The following is a 20,105-nucleotide window of genomic DNA, read 5'->3' on the forward strand; positions in this document are numbered from 1 at the left end:
GGTCCCCTACTCCGACAAATGAATCCACAGATAAAAGGGTAAACTCAGTTTGTTTCTAGTGATCTCTCCTCCTTCAGGCTTCTTCTTCTTTGGACTTTATACGGCGATTGGCAACAAACTTTAAGGTGACGTACTACCGTCAACTGGAGTGTGGACCTCAGTTCATCTTTCAATCCCCCACGTGGGTATATGCTCCTAAAAAACTATGGGAGATGGGAGAGGCGGGACTTGGAGCGCATCAAGCATCACAAATGGAACCAAGTTCTATTTTATCGCATGGCTACGCAGACGCTCGTTGATGAGCGCGAGCAGTGTGGGTGCAATGATTGAAAAACATGTGTACATTTATTTTGCAACGTGAGCAGTGTGGTCAACATGTAACGCTTGTTTTTCGAACTGTCCAGTGCAGTGGTTTGCTTAGATAACATTTGATTGCTGTAAAGCACTGTCTGTTGCAAATGTTGCTACTCAATAGAATCGTCAATGCATATAAATACAAGACACTGATGTCATGAGGGGCCTGTGAGGATCAGGTTACAATGAATCACGGTTCTACAGAGATATCCCTACCTCCCGCAGAGAGGGAGCGGTATAGAGGGATTGATTGGGGGGGGGGGGGGTTTACGACCTCACGCCCATCGTAATTTATAAGGCAGTAGCCCAACTCCTTCCTAGTCTCTAATGTAAGAGACTGGAATGCGTGTGCCTCATGGAGAATCTACCTTAGAACTATAACATGCAATAAAATGGACTATGGACACGTTATATTTCATCAGCCAAAATGGTAGTATCAATGATCGATGGAATATGAACATTTCATTTTTGTTATGTAATTAAAAGTTAAATGAAGACGGTACAACGGAAAAAATGTCACTTGAAGAGATTTCATAATATGTACATGACGTTTACATATTGTGCGTTGTGTAGAAAATATCCAGATCAAAGAGAATGTTTATTTATTTTTTTCACCTTAATTTAGCCAGGTAGGCAAGTTGAGAACAAGTTCTCATTTACAACTGCAACCTGGCCAAGAATAAAGCAAAGCAGTTTGACATATACAACAACACAGAGTTACATATGGAATAAACAAAACATACAGTCAATAATACAGTTGAAGAAAATCTATGTACAATAAATAGGCCATGGTGGCAAAGTAATTACAATATACCAATTAGATATTAGAGTGATTGATGAGCAGGAGATGAATGTGCAAGGAGAGATGCAGGGGTGCAAAGGAGCAAGATAAATAAATAAATACAGTATGGGGATGAGCTATTTACAGATGGACTATGTACAGGTGCAGTGATCTGTGAGCTGCTCAGACAGCTGGTGCTTAAAGCTAGTGAGGGAGGTAAGAGTCTCCAGCTTCCTTCCAGTCATTGGCAGCAGAGAACTGGAAGGAAAGGCAGCCAAAGGAGGAATTGGCTTTGGGGGTGACAAGAGAGATATACCTGCTGGAGTGCGTGCTATGGGTGGGTGCTGCTATGGTGACTTGTAGATGACCTGAAGCCAGTGGGTTTGGCGACAAATATGAAGCGAGGGCCAGCCAACGAGAGCGTACAGGTCGCAGTTGTGGGTAGTATATGGGGCTTTGGTGACAAAACAAATGGCATTGTGATAGACTCCAATTTGTTGAGTAGAGTGTTGGGGGCTATTTTGTAAATGACATCGCCGAAGTTGAGGATCGGAAGGATGGTCAGTTTTTAGAGGGTATGTTTGGCAGCATGAGTGAAGGGTGCTTTGTTGCAAAATAGGAAGCCGATACTAGATTTAATTTTGGATTGGAGATGCTTAATGTGAGTCTGGAAGGAGAGTTTACAGTCTAACCAAACACCTACTAGGTGTTTGTAGTTTTCCACATATTCTAAATCAGAACCGTCCAGAGTAGTGATGCTGGGTGGGCGGGCAGGTGTGGGCAATGATCGGTTGAAGAGCATGCATTTAGTTTTACTTGCATTTAAGAGCAGTTGGAGGCCACGGAAGAAGAGTTGTATGGCATTGAAGCTCGTCTGGAGGTTAGTTAACACAGTGTCCAAAGAAGAGCCAGAAGTATACAGAATGGTGTCGTCTGTGTAGAGGTGGACCAGAGAATCACCAGCAGCGAGAGCGACATCATTGATATATACAGAGAAGAGAGTCGGCACGAGAATTGAACCCTGTGGCACCCCCATAGAGACTGCCATAGGTACGGACAACAGGCCCTCCGAATTGACACACTGAACTCTGAGAAGTAGTTGGTGAACCAGGCGAGGCAGTCATTTGAGAAACCAAGGCTGTTGAGTCTGCCGATAAGAATGCGGTGATTGACAGAGTCGAAAGCCTTGGCCAGGTCGATGAATACGGCTGCCCAGTAATGTCTCTTATCGATGGCAGTTATGATATTGTTTAGGACCTTGAGCGTAGCTGAGGTGCACCCATGACCAGCTCAGAAACCAGATTGCATAGCGGAGAAGGTACGGTGGGATTCAAAATGGTTGGTAATCTGTTCGTTAACTTGGCTTTCAAAGACCTTAGAAAGGCAGGGTAGAATAGACATAGGTGTGTAGCAGTTTGGGTCTAGAGTGTCTCCCCCTTTGAAGAGGGGGATAACCGCAGCAGCTTTCCAATCTTTGGGAATCTCAGACGATACAAAAGAGAGGTTGAACAGGCTAGTAATAGTGGTTGGGTGAAGGAGAAATGGTAGGGGCTTGGGCGGGTTGCTGTGGAGGGTGCCAGGCAGTTGACCGGGGTAGGGGTAGCCAGGTGGAAAGCATGGCCAGCCGTAGAGAAATGCTTATTGACAGTCTCAATTATAGTGGATTTATCGGTAGTGTTTCCTAGCCTCAGTGCAGTGGGCAGCTGGGAGGAGGTGCTCTGATTCTCCATGGACTTTAGTGTCCCAGAACATTGAGTTTGTACTACAGGATGCAAATTTCTGTTTGAAAAAGATAGCCTTTGCTTTCTTAACTGCCTGTGTATATTGGTTCCTAACTTGCATATCACAGGGGCTATTCGATGCTAATGCAGAACGCCACAGGATGTTTTTGTGCTGGTCAAGGGCAGACAGGTCTGGAGTGAACCAAGGGCTATATCTATTCTTGGTTCTACATTTTTTGAATGGAGCATGCTTATTTAATATGGTGAGGAAGGCACTTTTAAAGAATAACCAGGCATCCTCTACTGACGGGATGAGGTCAATGTCATTCCAGGATACCCCGGCCAGGTCGATTATAAAGGCCTGTTCGCTGAAGTGTTTTAGGGAGCATTTGACAGGGGTGGCCGTTTGACCGCAGACCCATTACGGATGCAGGCAATGAGGCAGTGATCGTTGAGATCTTGGTTGAAAACAGCAGAGGTGTATTTAGAGGGCGAGTTAGTTAGGATGACATCTATGAGGGTGTCCGTGTTTACGGATTTGGGGTTGTACCTGGTAGGTTCCTTGATAATTTGTGTGAGATTGAGGGCATCAAGCTTAAGATTGTAGGATGGCCGGGGTGTTAACCTCTTGAGTGTAGGGGGCAGTATTTTGATGTTTGGATGAAAAACGTACCCATATTAAACCGCCTATTTCTCAGGCCCAGAATCTAGAATATGCTTATAATTGTCAGATTAGGATAGAAAACACTCTAAAGTTTCCAAAACTGTCAAAATATTGTCTGTCAGTATAACATAACTGATATTGCAGGCGAAATCCTGAGGAAAATCAAACCAGGAAGTGGCTTCTATTTTGAAAGCTCCATGGTCCATAGCCTGCCTTCGCTCCATTTAAAAGGATATCAACCAGATTAATTTTTCTATGGCTTCCCCATGGTGTACATGGGAACAGTCTTTAGACATAGTTTCAGGCTTTTATTTAGAAAAATGAGCGAGAAAGATCACATTGCGTCATTGTATGGCTGGGTGCCAGCAGTGTTTTGTATGCGCAACAGCTTGGTGCAGCCATTTTCTCTCTCTCTACTATTGAAGAAGCTACATTCCCGGTTGATATATTATTGATTATATATTGTAAAAACAACCTGAGGATTGATTAAAAAAAACATATGAAAGGTTTCTACGAACATTACGGATGCCATTTGGAATCTTCGTCTGCGATGTCGTGACCGCTCGAGCCTGTGGATTTCTGAACATAACGCGCCAAACAAATGGAGGTATTTTGGATATAAAAATAATCTTTATGGAACAAAATGAACATTTATTGTGTAACTGGGAGTGAGTGCAAACATCCGAAGATCATCAAAGGTAAGCAATTTAATTTATTGCTTTTCTGACTTTCGTGACCAATCTACTTGGCTGCTAGCTGTTTGTAATATTTTGTCTACTGAGAGAGATGTCCTTACATAAACGCTTGGTATGCTTTCGCCGAAAAGCATTATTGAAATCTGACACGCCAGGTGGATTAACAACAAGCTAAGCTGTGTTTTGCTATATTGCACTTGTGATTTCATGAAAATTAAATATTTTTAGTAATTTAATTTGAATTTTGCGCTCTGCAATTCAGCGGTGGTTGACGAAAATGATCCTGCTAACGGGATGGGTGCATCAAGAAGTTAAACATGTCCCGGTTTAGGTCACCTAGCAGCATGATGAACTGTGATTTTAGTTGTCTAAACGAGATCTTAGTAAGTTCTAATACCTTGCCTTGTAACGGGCTACACATCATAAAGACGGAAACTCCCCTTTGTGACCCGAGGGTATAAAACATGTGAGTTAAGAATTTACATGCAGTATAAGTTTACCAAGTGCTGCAGCCGAGGTTAACGACTAGTCGTGACCCCGAAACGCAACACGAGGTTGAAGACAAAGAAAATCATGGTGGAGTAGCTATTCTGTATCTAAGAAGGTGAATTCAAGAAGGACAATCCGGATATTCTCTTCAAATTATCGGTTGTCTACACGGCCCTCCTACTCAAGCTGGGAGCATCAACATGGCTGATTAGCCTCCTAAGAAGACTATTCTCACAGAACGAGTTCAAGGAAACAGACAACCAAGAGAAAGAACATTGTGACATGTGGACAGAGACTTACACCCGGTAACGAAGGAGACGAGGCCATCAAAAGAAAAGGGCGTGGGCCAAACCTATCCCACTAAGTGGAACTCGGTCTACGAAGAGATACCCAACGGAGACCTTCAACACATAAATACATAAATTATAATTCTGACCCATAAAAGCAGCAGTTCGGGGGCAAGGTGTTAGGGCTAAACTAAGCATAGTTTACAAATGTATCCAAGTGTGCTTTTCTCTCGTGCACGCTATCTCTCTCTTTAAATCTCCATCTTGTGTAACACATGTCATATTGTGTTGGTCCGCTAGGGACCTGTTGCCATTGTAGGTCTAATCAATAGACTAGACTGTGTGTGTATCTTATGTTATCATTTAGTAGTAGTAGTAGTAGTAGTAGTTAGCAAATAAATAAATCAACTCAATTTGTGGCACGGAATGATTGTGAGACATGGGGCTTGTGCAGATTTACAAATTATGCAACGTTCCGAATGAGACTGATGCAATTAATTAGTGACTAATGACGTTGATATTCTTTGAGTTAAATCATTTAAAAAAAACTTATCCCGTGGTGCCTGAGGCTACGGAGTTAATGGTTACCTGATTAACGTAACGTTATTTTAAAACATAGTTAATTATTCAATAAATAGAATGTCATCACATTAACGATAATACGTCACAACACTGATTTATGCTTGACATCACATTCAATGTTTACTCACTTGCCATCTAGATAGTTAGGCATTTTGTTTTCTTAAACACTGAGTGTACAAAACATTAGGAACTCTTTAAATGACTTACCAGGTGAATCCAGGTTGAAGCTAAGATCTCTTATTGACGTCACCTGTTAAATCCACTTCAATCAGTGTAGATAAAGGGGAGGAGACCGGTTAAAGAAGGATTTTTAAAAGTCTTGAGACATTGATTGTGTGTGTGTCATTCAGAGGGTGAATGGACAAGACAAAAGATTTAAGTGCCTTTGAACGGGGTATGGTAGTAGGTGCCAGGTGCACCGGTTTGAGTGTGTCAAGTACTGCAATACTGCTAGGTTACATCAGAGAGAGACTTCCACAAAGAGAAGGCATCTAAATCCTCTGACACCTTTACAAGCAGAAACAGCAATGGACCACGAAGAGGGAGGGGAAAGAGATCTTTCTAGTACTACTGTTGGATTCCCAGCATGGCTGTTTGTGTGTGGTATCTGGTATCACAATTCATTAGTGAGAGGATTCTTTACAGTGCTCCTTACATTGGTTAAGTTACGCCAGTGGTATTAAAAGTCAGGGTCACAGCCCCAGGGAACTGCAGTATGGTCGCCAATTTTTTTTTTAAAAAGGAACTTTTAAAAAGGAAATTTTTTTTGAAGACCATCAGGGACCAAATAAGGTGAGAAAATTGGTCAACTACAACAGCTAAGATGTTTGCTACCTTTTGAAAACTGTGAGGTAACTATTAGTTGCAACAGCACCAACTTAGCCATCTATTCACGGTTATTCATCAATGCTAAATCTTGCTCTTCAATGCTAACGTTACCCATCTGCACAAATTTGGGGTAAAGGCTGTCGTTATGGTTATAAAATTTTATTAGTCACATGCAACGAATACAACAGGTGTAGACCTTAGTCAAATGCTCACTTACGAGCCCCTAACCAACAACGCAGTTAAAAAGAACATGGATAAGAATATGAAATAAAAGTAATTAAAGAGCAGCAGTAAAATAACAATAGCGATACAATATACAGGGGGGCACCGGTTAGTTGATGTAATATGTACATGTTGATAGAGTTATTAAAGTGACTCTGCATAGAAGCAGAGAGTAGCAGCAGTGTAAAAGAGGAGGAGGGGGCAATGCAAATAGTCTGGGTAGCCATTTGATTAGACGTTCAGGGGGTAGAAGCTGTGGCTCGGGGGTAGAAGCTGTTTAGAAGCCTCTTGGACCTAGACTTGGTGCTCCGGTACCGCTTGCCGAGAGGTAGCAGAGAGAACAGGGTGGCTGGAGTCTGACCATTTTTAGGGCCTTCCTCTGACACAGCCTGGTAAAGAGATCCTGGAGGGCAGGAAGCTTGGCCCCTGTGATGTACTGGGCCGATCGCACTACCCTCTGTAGTGCCTTGCGGTCGGAGGCTGAGCAGTTGCCATACCAGGCAGCAGTTGCCATACCAGGCAGTGATGCAACCAGTCAGGATGCTCTCAATGGTGCAGCTGTAGAACCTTTTGAGGATCTGAGGACCCATGCCAAATCTTTTCAGTCTCCTGAAGGGTAATAGGTTTTGTCATGCCCTCTTTACGACTGTCTTGGTGTGCTTGGACCATGTTAGTTTGTTGGTGATGTGGACACCAAGGAACTTGAAGCTCTCAACCTGCTCCACTGCAGCCCTGTCACTGAGAATGGGGGCGTGCGCTATCCTATTTTTCTTGTAGTCCACAATAATCTCCTTTGTCTTGATTACGTTGAGGGAGAGGTTGCTGTCCTGGAACCACACAACCAGGTGTCGGACCTCCTCCCTATAGGCTGTCTCGTCGTTGATCAGGCCTACCACTGTGGTGTCATCGGCAAACTTAATGATGGTGTTGGAGTCGTGGCTGGCCATGCAGTCATGAGTAAACAGGGAGTACAGGAGGGGACTGAGGATCAGCGTGGCGGATATGTTGTTACCTACCCTTACCACCTGGGGGCGGCTCGTCAGGAAGTCTAGGATCCAGTTGCAGTGGGAGCTGTTTAGTCCCAGGGTCCTTAGCTTATTGATGAGCTTCGAGGGCAATATGGTGTTGAACGCTGAGCTGTAGTCAATGAATAGCATTCTCACATAGGTGTTCCTTTTGTCCAGGTGGGAAAGGGAAGTGTGGAGTGCAATAGAGATTGCATCATCTGTGGATCTGTTGGAGCGGTATGCAAATTGGAGTGGGTCTAGGGTATTGGAGTGGGTAAAACATTAAAGTATCCAATTTTAGGGAATATTAATGTATTTGTTTGATTTCTCGATAGCCATTGGTATTTGATTAGGATCCTTATTAGCTGTTGCAAAAGAAGCAGCTGCTCTTCCTGGGGTCCACACAAAGCATGACATAATACAGAACATTAAGACAACAGCTCAAGGACAGAACTACATTAAAAAAAAGTTTTACAAAAAGGCACACATAGCCTACATATCAATACATACACAAACTATCTAGGTCAAATAGGGGATAGGTGTTGTGCCGTGAGGTGTTGCTTTATGTTTTTTGAAACCAGGTTTGCTGTTCACTTGAGGAATATGAGGGAGTTCCATGTAATAATGGCTCTATATAAAGCTTTCTTGAATTTGTTCTGGATTTGGGGACTGTGAAAAGAGTTCATGGAACGTTGAGTCAAATATAACCCATTTTTAAAACCTCTTATAAAGTTGGTTTTGTAGCATAAACTGGGAATTTGATATTTGACTAATTTTAGGATTGTCTTTTCATATCTGCAAAGTAGTTAAAACGCTGTCAGTTCCATTTTAAACTTTAGATCACCGTTTACTTTGTGTGCTAAACGTGACAATTTTTTTGCAATAGAAGTAACAAACTCGGCAAAAAAAATGAATGTCCCCTTTTCAGAAACCTGTCTTTCAAAGATAATTCGTAAAAATCTAAATAACTTTACAGATTTTCATTGTAAAGGGTTTAAAAACTGTTTCCCATGCTTGTTCAATAAACAATTAATGAACATGCACCTGTGGATCGGTCGGTCGTAAGACACTAACAGCTTAGTGTCACTAACAGCTTACAGACAGGTCACAGTTATGAAGACTTGGGACACTAAAGAGGCCTTTCTATGGAAAACACCAAAAGAAAGATGCCCAGGGTCCATGCTCATCTGCGTGAACATACCTTAGACATGCTGCAAGGAGGCATGAGGACTGCAGATGTGGCCAGGGCAATAAATTGCAATGTCTGTACTGTGAGACGCCTAAGACAGCGCTAGAGGGAAACAGGATGGACAGCTGATCGTCCTCACAGTGGCAGACCACGTGTAACAACACCTGCACAGGGTTGGTACATCACACCCGGGACAGGTACAGGATGGCAACAACAACTGCCCGAGTTACACCAGGAACGCGCAATCCCTCCATCAGTGCTCAGGCTGTCCGCAAAGGCCTGAGAGAGGCTGGACTGAGGGCTTGAAGGCTTGTTGTAAGGCAGGTCCTCACCAGACATCACCGGCAACAATGTTGCCTATGGGCGCAAACCCACCGTCACTGGACCAGACAGGACTGGCAAAAAGTGCTCATCACTGACGAGGCGCGGTTTTGTCTCACCAGGGGTGATGGTCATTGTTGAAGGAATGAGCATTACACCGAGGCCTGTACTCTGGAGCGGGATTGATTTGGAGGTGGTCTGGGGTGGTGCGTCACAGCATCATCGGACTGAGCTTGTTGTCATTGCAGGCAATCTCATCGCTGTGTGTTACAGGGAAGACATCCTCCTCCCTCATGTGGTACCATTCCTGCAGGCTCATCCTGACATGACCCTCCAGCATGACAATGCCACCAAGCCATACTGCTTGTTCTGTGCGTAATTTCCTGCAAGACAGGAATGTCAGTGTTCTGCCATGGCCAGCGAAGAGCCCGGATCTCAATCCCATTGAGCACATCTGGGACCTGTTGGATCGGAGGATGAAGGCTAGGGCCATTCCCCCCAGAAATGTCTGGGAACTTGCAGGTGCCATGGTGGAAGAGTGGGGTCACATCTCACAGCAAGAACTGGCAAATCTGGTGCAGTCCATGAGGAGGAGATGCACTGCAGTACTTAATGCAGCTGGTGGCCATATCAGATACTGACTGTTACTTTTGATTTTGACTCCCAACTTTGTTCAGGGACACATTATTCAATTTCTGTTAGTCACATGTCTGTGGAACTTTTTCAGTTCATGTCTCAGTCGTTGAATCCTGTTATGTTCATACAAATATTTACACATGTTAAGTTTGCTGAGAATTAACGCAGTTGACAGTGAGGACGTTTCTTTTTTTTGCTGAGTTTAGTTGTACATTTCAACAGGGAAATGGTTGTGTTTTTGTATTCTTATGATTGGGACCTCCTGGCTTATTATGTCCTAGTTTATGCACTGCCTATCCTTTAACATCATGCTGTGTGTGAATGCTGTCTTTCCATCGGCCCTATGCAGTGGTGTCGTGGTGCCTGAAGTGGGTATACTCAAATTTTGCCAAAAAGTTCCCAAACGGCCCACCCAGTGAATGAATGGCACCTGGTGTGAAAAATCCACAGTTTTCGTATAGATTGTTCACTCTCAAATCACACTTTTTTTTATATAGAAAAAGTCAACAACAATGCTTAAACCAAAATCTGATTGGGTTGGCCTGGCTCCCCAGTGGATGGGCCTCTGTCCACCCAGGCCAATCCATGTCTATGCTCCTGATGTAAACAGGCATCATGACAACTGCGCATCACAAATTGTCCAGTAACAAACACCAAACTTTTTCAATACCTGCTTTGCATACCCATTGTTGCCTTAGTTAGAATTTGTTAGAATTTGCCACATGCCTCTTGTGTCTGAGCCGTTGAATTGAGATTCTACTTTGTCTCTGTACTGACGCTTAGCTTGTTTGATAGCCTTGCGGAGGGAATAGCTGCACTGTTTGTATTCGGTCATGTTACCAGACACCTTGCCCTGATTAAAAGCAGTGGTTTGCGCTTTCAGTTTCACGCGAATGCTGCCATCAATCCACGGTTTCTGGTTAGGGAATGTTTTAATCGTTGCTATGGGAACGACATATTCAACGCACGTTCTAATGAACTCGCACACCGAATCAGCATATTCGTCAATATTGTTATCTGACGCAATACGAAACATATCCCAGTCCACGTGATGGAAGCAGTCTTGGAGTGTGGAGTCAGCTTGGTCGGACCAGCGTTGGACAGACCTCAGCGCGGGAGCTTCTTGTTTTAGTTTCTGTCTGTAGGCAGGGATCAACAAAATGGAGTCGTGGTCAGCTTTTCCGAAAGGGGGGCGGGGCAGGGCCTTATATGCGTCGCGGAAGTTAGAGTAACAATGGTCCAAGATCTTTCCACCCCTGGTTGCGCAATCGATATGCTGATAAAATTTAGGGAGTCTTGTTTTCAGATTAGCCTTGTTAAAATCCCCAGCTACAATGAATGCAGCCTCCGGATAAATGGTTTCCAGTTTGCAAAGAGTTAAATAAAGTTTGTTCAGAGCCATCGGTGTGTCTGCTTGAGGGGGGATATATACGGCTGTGATTATAATCGAAGAGAATTCTCTTGGTAGATAATGCGGTCTACATTTGATTGTGAGGAATTCTAAAATCAGGTGAACAGAAGGATTTGAGTTCCTGTATGTTTCTTTCATCACACCATGTCTCGTTAGCCATAAGGCATACGCCCCCGCCCCTCTTCTTACCAGAAAGATGTTTGTTTCTGTCGGCGCGATGCGTGGAGAAACCCGTTGGCTGCACCGCCTCGGATAGCGTCTCTCCAGTGAGCCATGTTTCCGTGAAGCAAAGAACGTTACAGTCTCTGATGTCCCTCTGGAATGCTACCCTTGCTCGGATTTCATCAACCTTGTTGTCAAGAGACTGGACATTGGCAAGAAGAATGCTAGGGAGTGGTGCACGGTGTGCCTGTCTTTGGAGTCTGACCAGAAGACCGCCTCGTTTCCCTCTTTTTCTGAGTCGTTTTTTGGGTCGCTGCATGGGATCCACTCCGTTGTCCTGTTTGTAAGGCAGAACACAGGATCCGCGTCGCGAAAAACATATTCTTGATCGTACTGATGGTGAGTTGACGCTGATCTTATATTCAGTAGTTCTTCTCGACTGTATGTAATGAAACCTAAGATGACCTGGGGTACCAATGTAAGAAATAACACGTAAAAAAACAAAAAACTGCATAGTTTCCTAGGAACGCGAAGCGAGGCGGCCATCTCTGACGGCTGGTCAGATCAGCACACCAGTAAATAGCTAACATTAGACCGTAAGTCAGATGGCTCGTTGCAGAAAAAGGTGCATGTTCAAAATGATAACCAGATAACATTAGCTAGCTATGTTGGCTATTAGTTCCTATCTAGCTAGCATAGTAGGTAATATAGCTAGCTAGCCAACACCACAGATGAAAGGGTTAGATATCGTCATCTTTGCCTGCATATAGCTATGCTAAGCTAGGTCACAAGCACTTCGCTACACTAGCAATAAAATCTGCTAACCATGTGTATGTAAAAAATACAATTTGATTGCATGCAGGTCAAGTCATGTTGACACAATCCTGATTATTAGTGAATTAACTAAACTAGTATTTGCAACAAGAGTTCGATTTTGGTCACTATGTTCAATTCATCCTTTTCTCAAAACTGCACCATTCTTTTGAGCTTGCTGCTGATGATTATTTTCTCTGTTAGACATTCCTCGACATTGTGCAGTGCTCGTGGCTCAGGCGGTGAGTGGCAGCAGCTTTGTTATGTAGAGGGACTATCGGCAAACCCGATATAAAAGGGCTGATAGCCTAGAAAAGGCTAATATCGGCTTGGCCGATTTTCGATTGATCTCTATACAAATATTAGGAACACCTTCCTAATATTGAGTTGCATCCCTTTTTTGCCCTCAAAACAGCCTCAAATTAGACTGGGCATGGACTCTACAAGGTGTCGAAAGCATTCCACAGGGATGCTGCCCCATGTTGACTCCAAGGCTTCCCACAGTTGTGTGAAGTTGGCTGAAAGTCCTTTGGGTGGTGGACCATAACCGTTCAAAGGGCCACTCACACAATCCATGTCTCAATTGTCTCAAGGCTTAAAAATCCTTCTTAAACGTGTCTCCTCCCCTTCATCTACACTGATTTAAGTGGATATAATAGGTGACATCAATAGGGGATAATAGATTTCACCTGGATTTACCTGGGTAGTATGTCATGGAAAGAGCCGGTGTTCCTACTGTTTTGTGCAGTCAGTGTACAACAATTGAAACAAAACAAAAACCTTTCAGTTATACAACTTATCAAGCTTTGGAAATACACAGAACAATAATAAACGCAACATGTTAAGTGTTGGTTCCATGTTTCATGAGCTGAAATAAATACTCAGAAATGTTCCATTTCGCACAAAAATATTATTTCTCTAAAATGTTGTGCACAAATTTCTTTATATTTCTGTTGGTGAGAATTTCTCCTTTACCAAGATAATCCATCCACCTGAAAGGTGTAGCACATCAAGAAGCTAATTACACAGGTGCACCATGTGCTGGGGACAATAAAATGCCACTTTAAAATGTGCAGTTGTGTCACAACACAATGTCTGAAGTTGAGGGAGTGCGCAATTGGCATGCTGACTGCAGGAATGCCCAACAGAGCTGTTGCCCAAGAAGTTAATGTTAATTTCTCTACCATAAGCTGCATCCAATGTCGTTTTAGAGAATTTGGAAGTGCGTCCAACCAGCCTCACAACCACAGACCACGTGTAACCACGCCAGCCCAGGACTTCCACATCCGGCTTCTTCACCTGTGGGATTGTCTGAGGGCGTGTGTTTGTGGGGTAAAACTCATTCTGATTGGCTTGGCCTGGCTCCGCAGTGGGTGGGCCTATGCCCTCCCAGGCCCACCCATGGCTGCACCACTGCCCAGTCATGTGAAATCCATAGATTAGGGCCTATTGAAATTATTTCAATTGACTGCTTTCCTCATATGAACTGTAACTCAGTAAAGTCGTTGAAATTGTTGCACGTTGCGTTTCTACTTTTGTTCAGTACAAAATATGCAACCTTTTCTGAATAGTCATTCAAGTTTTTCCTGATTATAGTTTTGGTTTTCGTTGCATTTTCTGCAAACAGGGTTACTCAAATGTATAATCTCCCTTAAATCGCAGGCTGTACCAAGCAAATCATCTTCATTTATGGCATTGAAGCTACCTTTTTTAATTGCCAGTATCCTGCTTCTCAACTGCGCTCACAAGGATCTTTGATTTCTTGTTAAGCGACAGGTGACATAGGGTTCTAGATCATAGGTGTTTTGGATCTGGTTATAAGTTCTGAGCTTAAGTTTTAGCCATATATCAGTTGCCCATTTTGCTTTGTAGCTAAGGGTTAACTTGTGTTTGATCAAGTTGACATTGCATCGTAACTTGTTTCTAAATATGCTTTGTAGATCAGCTTCCTTAAATATATCATTAAGTTCCTTTGTCCAATGGTAATTGTGTGTTTTAGTGGCACTGGCACCAGTGCCACCCAGGGAAAGAGTTAGTCTGGAGCCCTGTAGCCTGCCGGATGTTGCCCAGCAGGTGTGTGTGCCCCTACATGTATGAACAGCTTGGCATACTGGGTGCTGCCCTGTTGTGTGTGTGTGTGTGTGTGTGTGTGCCCACACTCACGTGCTCATACCTGTACAGGCGGGTCAGCGTGCTGAATATTATCCTGCAGGTGGCTCATGAGCATCAGATCACGGGCTTGATACCAGCGCGAGTGAAGTGCGTGGTGGTAGATGTGGCACAGGATGGCACATGTGCGGATGCGGTCTGTGCGGTCCTTAGCGTAGATGAACTTGCACAGGCGGTCCATGATGAAGGAACTGTCCTCGCCTTCGCTCTCCTCCGCATCCTGCTCAGACTAGGGAGGAAATACAAAGAGAGCAGGGGGAGAGGGATAAAGTGACAATTCAATAGTAGGCGAGTATAGTGTTGCACAGTGTACCGGTACCACGAAATCAAAATGTCATGACACTTAAAACATTTAAAAATGCCGTAGTACCGTGTCATATAATAATAACCAACCTTTTCAGCCCTACCGATCTAAAGAACCTACAAGAACATGCCTGTTATAAAATCAGCAACAGTTACTAGTCTCTTGTACGCACAAGTCCAATAATATCCACTTCACTTTTCAAGTGCCAACCACATATGGCAGCTGGAATCAGCTGCCATATTTTTATACCTTTATTTAACTAGGCAAGTCAGTTAAGAACAAATTCTTATTTTCAATGATGGCCTAGGAACAGTGGGTTAACTGCCTGTTCAGGGGCAGAACGACAGATTTGTACCTTGTCAGCTCGGGGATTCGAACTTGCAACCTTTCGGTTACTAGTCCAACGCTCTAACCACTAGGCTACCCTGCCGCATCTATTCCCCCGTCAGTTTAAATAATACACACTTCCGTTCAAAAGTTTGGGGTCACTTAAAAATGAGCTTTTCTTTCAAAAACAAGGACATTTTTTGTCCATTAAAATAACATCAAATTGATCAGAAAGTGTAGACATTGTTAATGTTGTAAATTACTATTGTTGCTTGAAATTGATGATTTTTAAGGGAATATCAACATGGATGTAGAGGCTCATTATCAGCAACCATCACTCCTGTGTTCCAATGGCATGTTGTGTTAGCTAATCCAAGTTAATAATTTAAAAGGCTAATTCAATATTAGAAAACCCTTTTGCAATTATGTTAGTACAGCTGAAATGTTTTGTTCTGATTAAAGAAGCAATAAAACTGGTCTTCTTTAGGCTAGTTGAGTATCTGGAGCATCAGCATTTGTGGGTTCGATTACAGGCTCAAAATGGCCAGAAACAAAGCACTTTCTTCTGAAACTCATCAGTCTATTCTTGTTCTGAGAAATGAAGGCTATTCCATAAGAGAAATTACCAAGAAACTGAAGATCTCGTATAACACTACTCCCTTCACAGAACAGTACAAACTGGCTCTAACCAGAATAGAACGAGTGGGAGTAACAACCTAGTTTAGGCAAATTTGATTGGCACAGGAAGAAAGGAAAAAGGGTCTGCTACTCATGAGATGTGCTTCAAAATGGTAGGATTCATATAGACCTAATAGTAAGCCTAAACCATTTCAAAAATATATTTCTTGTGCTCCTTAAATTCTGTTTAGTGCCTAATGTTTTAAAAGATGGGAGCAGTATGTGTGTTTGTGGGAGAGAGAGGGATGTGTGTTTTTATGAGAGTGAGGGAGGGAGAGTATGTGAGGAAGGGAGGGAGAGTGTGTGTGTGTGTGTTAACTGAAGAGCAACGGTTTCATGCAGTGTTTTCCCCATTCCTGACAAAATTACATGCAGATCATGATGCATGTTTTTTCTTTCCTCCCACCAAATCACAGGTAGGCCTTTGCAAATATGAGCAAATTAGCCATTCTATGCAGTATTCCATTTTTCACTTAACAGTGTGAAGTTAAACTCAATGAGTTGTATTGAGTAGAAGTGTGAATTTCAGCGACAGGTTTTTGGAGAACGTTTAGAAAACGTGACTAAGCGTTCAGGGGACAGGGCGAACAGGATGCTAGGCCACTTTTTTTCTACCGCTAGGATTTTTTAAAATTATGTCATCGTGATACTAGGCCTGGTATCGTAACGACACTAGGTGAGGACAAGGTTGGGTTATGACTAGGGGTGTGATGTTAAAACATTTAAAAGAAATTGGGATTTTTAATGTTCAGAAATTTGTGACTTCATGTCCTTTTATGATTCTTCGTTCAAACATGTTATACAAATTCCTAGTAAGTATCCGCCACATTGCTTACATCTCTCCCATCCTGCAACTTAAAACGAGAAAGAGACCATGGAAGTATACAGTGCCTTGCGAAAGTATTCGGCCCCCTTGAACTTTGCGACCTATTGCCACATTTCAGGCTTCAATCATAAAGATATAAAACTGTATTTTTTTGTGAAGAAACAACAACAAGTGGGACACAATCATGAAGTGGAACGACATTTATTGGATATTTCAAACTTTTTTTAACAAATCAAAAACTGAAAAATTGGGCGTGCAAAATTATTCAGCCCCTTTACTTTCAGTGCAGCAAACTCTCTCCAGAAGTTCAGTGAGGATCTCTGAATGATCCAATGTTGACCTAAATGACTAATGATGATAAATACAATCCACCTGTGTGTAATCAAGTCTCCGTATAAATGCACCTGCACTGTGATAGTCTCAGAGGTCCGTTAAAAGCGCAGAGAGCATCATGAAGAACAAGGAACACACCAGGCAGGTCCGAGATACTGTTGTGAAGAAGTTTAAAGCTGGATTTGGATACAAAAAGATTTCCCAAGCTTTAAACATCCCAAGGAGCACTGTGCAAGCGATAATATTGAAATGGAAGGAGTATCAGACCACTGCAAATCTACCAAGACCTGGCCGTCCCTCTAAACTTTCAGCTCATACAAGGAGAAGACTGATCAGAGAGGCCCATGATCACTCTGGATGAACTGCAGAGATCTACAGCTGAGGTGGGAGACTCTGTCCATAGGACAACAATCAGTCGTATATTGCACAAATCTGGCCTTTATGGAAGAGTGGCAAGAAGAAAGCTATTTCTTAAAGATATCCATTTAAAGTTTGCCACAAGCCACCTGGGAGACACACCAAACATGTGGAAGAAGGTGCTCTGGTCAGATGAAACCAAAATTGGACTTTTTGGCAACAATGCAAAACGTTATGTTTGGCCTAAAAGCAACACCCTGAACACACCATCCCCACTGTCAAACATGGTGGTGGCAGCATCATGGTTTGGGCCTGCTTTTCTTCAGCAGGGACAGGGAAGATGGTTAAATTTGATGGGAAGATGGATGGAGCTAAATACAGGACCATTCTGGAAGAAAACCTGATGGAGTCTGCAAAAGACCTGAGACTGGGACGGAGATTTCTCTTCCAACAAGACAATGATCCAAAACATAAAGCAAAATCTACAATGGAATGGTTCAAAAATAAACATATCCAGGTGTTAGAATGGCCAAGTCAAAGTCCAGACCTGAATCCAATCGAGAATCTGTGGAAAGAACTGAAAACTGCTGTTCACAAATGCTCTCCATCCAACCTCACTGAGCTCGAGCTGTTTTGCAAGGAGGAATGGGAAAAAATTTCAGTCTCTTGATGTGCAAAACTGATATAGACATACCCCAAGCGACTTACAGCTGTAATCGCAGCAAAAGGTGGCGCTACAAAGTATTAACTTAAGGAGGCTGAATAATTTTGCACGGCCAATTTTTCAGTTTTTGATTTGTTAAAAAAGTTTTAAATATCCAATAAATGTCGTTCCACTTCATGATTGTGTCCCACTTGTTGTTGATTCTTCACAAAAAAATACAGTTTTATATCTTTATGTTTGAAGCCTGAAATGTGGCAAAAGGTCGCAAAGTTCAAGGGGGCCGAATACTTTCGCAAGGCACTGTAATTACTAAAACATACATTCCCATTCAAGTTCTATGATTGGTGCACCGGCTACCATATTGAGTGTACCCATAACCTGAAAGTAATTTTGTGTTTATGATGGGTCCATTTCCTTACCTTGGTCTCTCCCTGGAGGCCCAGGGTGCGGCGATGAGCCTTGTAGTCAAACTTGTAGTAGGTGTGCATGATGCGGCGTAGGTAGACGCGGCACACCTCCTCCGAGCTGCCCTTGGTCTCCAGGTAGCCCAGCAGGCGGTCGATGATGCCGCACACACGCCCCTCGTCCTTCAAGTTGTCCACGTACTCTGGGGGAGGGAGAGAGAGTGAGTGATTAAATATCATCGTGTGAAATTTAAAGTTGGTGTGAAAAAGAGATCAGGGTATGGGTTTTCATAGGTAAAAAAAAAAGTGATCCCAATAATGTGTGTTATGTACATGGTACAGGTTTTCATAGGAATTCTATTGCTGTCTATTCCATTAATCCCGTTACTTCATATGCGTCTATAGTGATTGAGTATCAATTCAGTTGGTCATTGACAGACGCACAAGTGACTTGGATAATGCGAAAATGCGAGTGTGGATCTAAAATAGCGAGAACACTATGAGAGGGCCTCACCTTGAGAGTGGGGGTCAGTGTTCTGCATGATCTTGGTGAACTCCTCGTCCATCCTCTCCACCAAGGTCAGAATGCAGCCGCGCACCCTGAATGGCTGAGGAATGGATAGAGAAACTAAATGTATTTGTACCATCTACTGCAAACTGCAGCCTATCACATGAAGTGTATTGCCATGCCTGTCTTCTTGCCAAAAAGACCACAATGGCAATAAGTAAAAGACTAATGTATTCGATAGGTGCTTGTTCTTGACTGTATATGTATTTATTTTTTAGAATGATATTAAAACTTTAATTTTCCTGTGGGGAACTACTCGTTTGGAGTAGTTCAAATAAATGAACCAATCAATCATTCATTCACTGAAAGAAACTCAATCAACCACTAAGAGTTTTATGTGAGAGAATTACCTGTGAGTCAATAATGGCCAGGTTCTCGCTGTCCTCGGCGATGTTCTCGCCGATAAAGATGTTGTTGTTGTTAAAGAGGATGTCCAGCAGCTCGTCAATGCAGTCCAGACACTTCTTCCACATATCAGCCTGGGAGAGGGGTGGGGCGGGACAGGAAAAATGGATGAGGAGATATTAGCGTGATTTGGTGTCACACTTGGGCCGGATACGGGAGAATCCAGGACGAAAACGCACATGAAATATTATTTATTTTTTTCCCTCCTCAAATGTGTTGTCATTTCATATTGAGGTAGCAGAATTAAGACCGCTCAGGCTCAATCCCTTCAGACTATGATGGACAGTCTATTCCGTTAGCATATAGCCACACATCTGTGGAGTGGGCAGATGGACGGTAAGAAAACAGGAAAGTTTTAGCATTTAGCAATTTAAGCATTTAACCATTTGGAATTTAGCAACTTAGCATTTAACGCCAGTGAGTCTGACCTTCATGAAGGCGGCCAGGTTAGGGTTGTAGTCGTACAGGGAGGCGATGATGTTAAACTTGATCTTGACCAGGATGCCCTCGCCCAGAATGTTCTCATTGGAGATGTTGGCCAGGGCGTGGAGAAGCTCGATCTGGGCAGCTCTGAACAAAGCATAAGGTAGAGGAGGGAGGTAGAGAGAATAACGGGTGTAGGGACAGTGCTAAGTTAGTTTAGGGTCTTTTCAGGCTTTGGTGTCATATCGGCCAGAGCTTTTACTGAATGGCGTTTTTATCTGGTAGCAAAAGAAACCCCAAAATCATACCTGATGTCCCCTTGTAGACATGAAAGTGCTATATCTGTGAAAGGCTAAAATTTTGCATAGCCTTAGGTACAACCAATACCATATTGTTTACTTCAGCATGGTTTTCACATCGACAAAGGGCCATCGACTAGGGGCACATTTTGGGACCGAGTATTTATGTCAATGTAGTCAAATGAG

The 20,105-nt window shown here is 43.1% G+C and overlaps 1 protein-coding gene across 1 annotated transcript in view; it reads right to left on the reverse strand.

The window, feature by feature from the left end:
• Positions 1-20,105, reverse strand: part of LOC139368285 (eukaryotic translation initiation factor 3 subunit C-like) — a 59,253-nt gene that overhangs the window by 22,814 nt on the left and 16,334 nt on the right. The window contains exons 9-12 of the mRNA XM_071107020.1: positions 19,143-19,271; positions 18,739-18,832; positions 18,240-18,427; positions 14,336-14,560 (exon numbers count right to left, since the gene is read on the reverse strand). Of these exons, the coding sequence (XP_070963121.1) occupies positions 14,336-14,560; positions 18,240-18,427; positions 18,739-18,832; positions 19,143-19,271 (636 nt within the window). The remainder of the gene's footprint in view (positions 1-14,335; positions 14,561-18,239; positions 18,428-18,738; positions 18,833-19,142; positions 19,272-20,105) is intronic.

This window comes from Oncorhynchus clarkii, chromosome 16, assembly GCF_045791955.1.
Source record: "Oncorhynchus clarkii lewisi isolate Uvic-CL-2024 chromosome 16, UVic_Ocla_1.0, whole genome shotgun sequence".
In the NCBI taxonomy this organism is placed as follows: domain Eukaryota; kingdom Metazoa; phylum Chordata; class Actinopteri; order Salmoniformes; family Salmonidae; genus Oncorhynchus; species Oncorhynchus clarkii.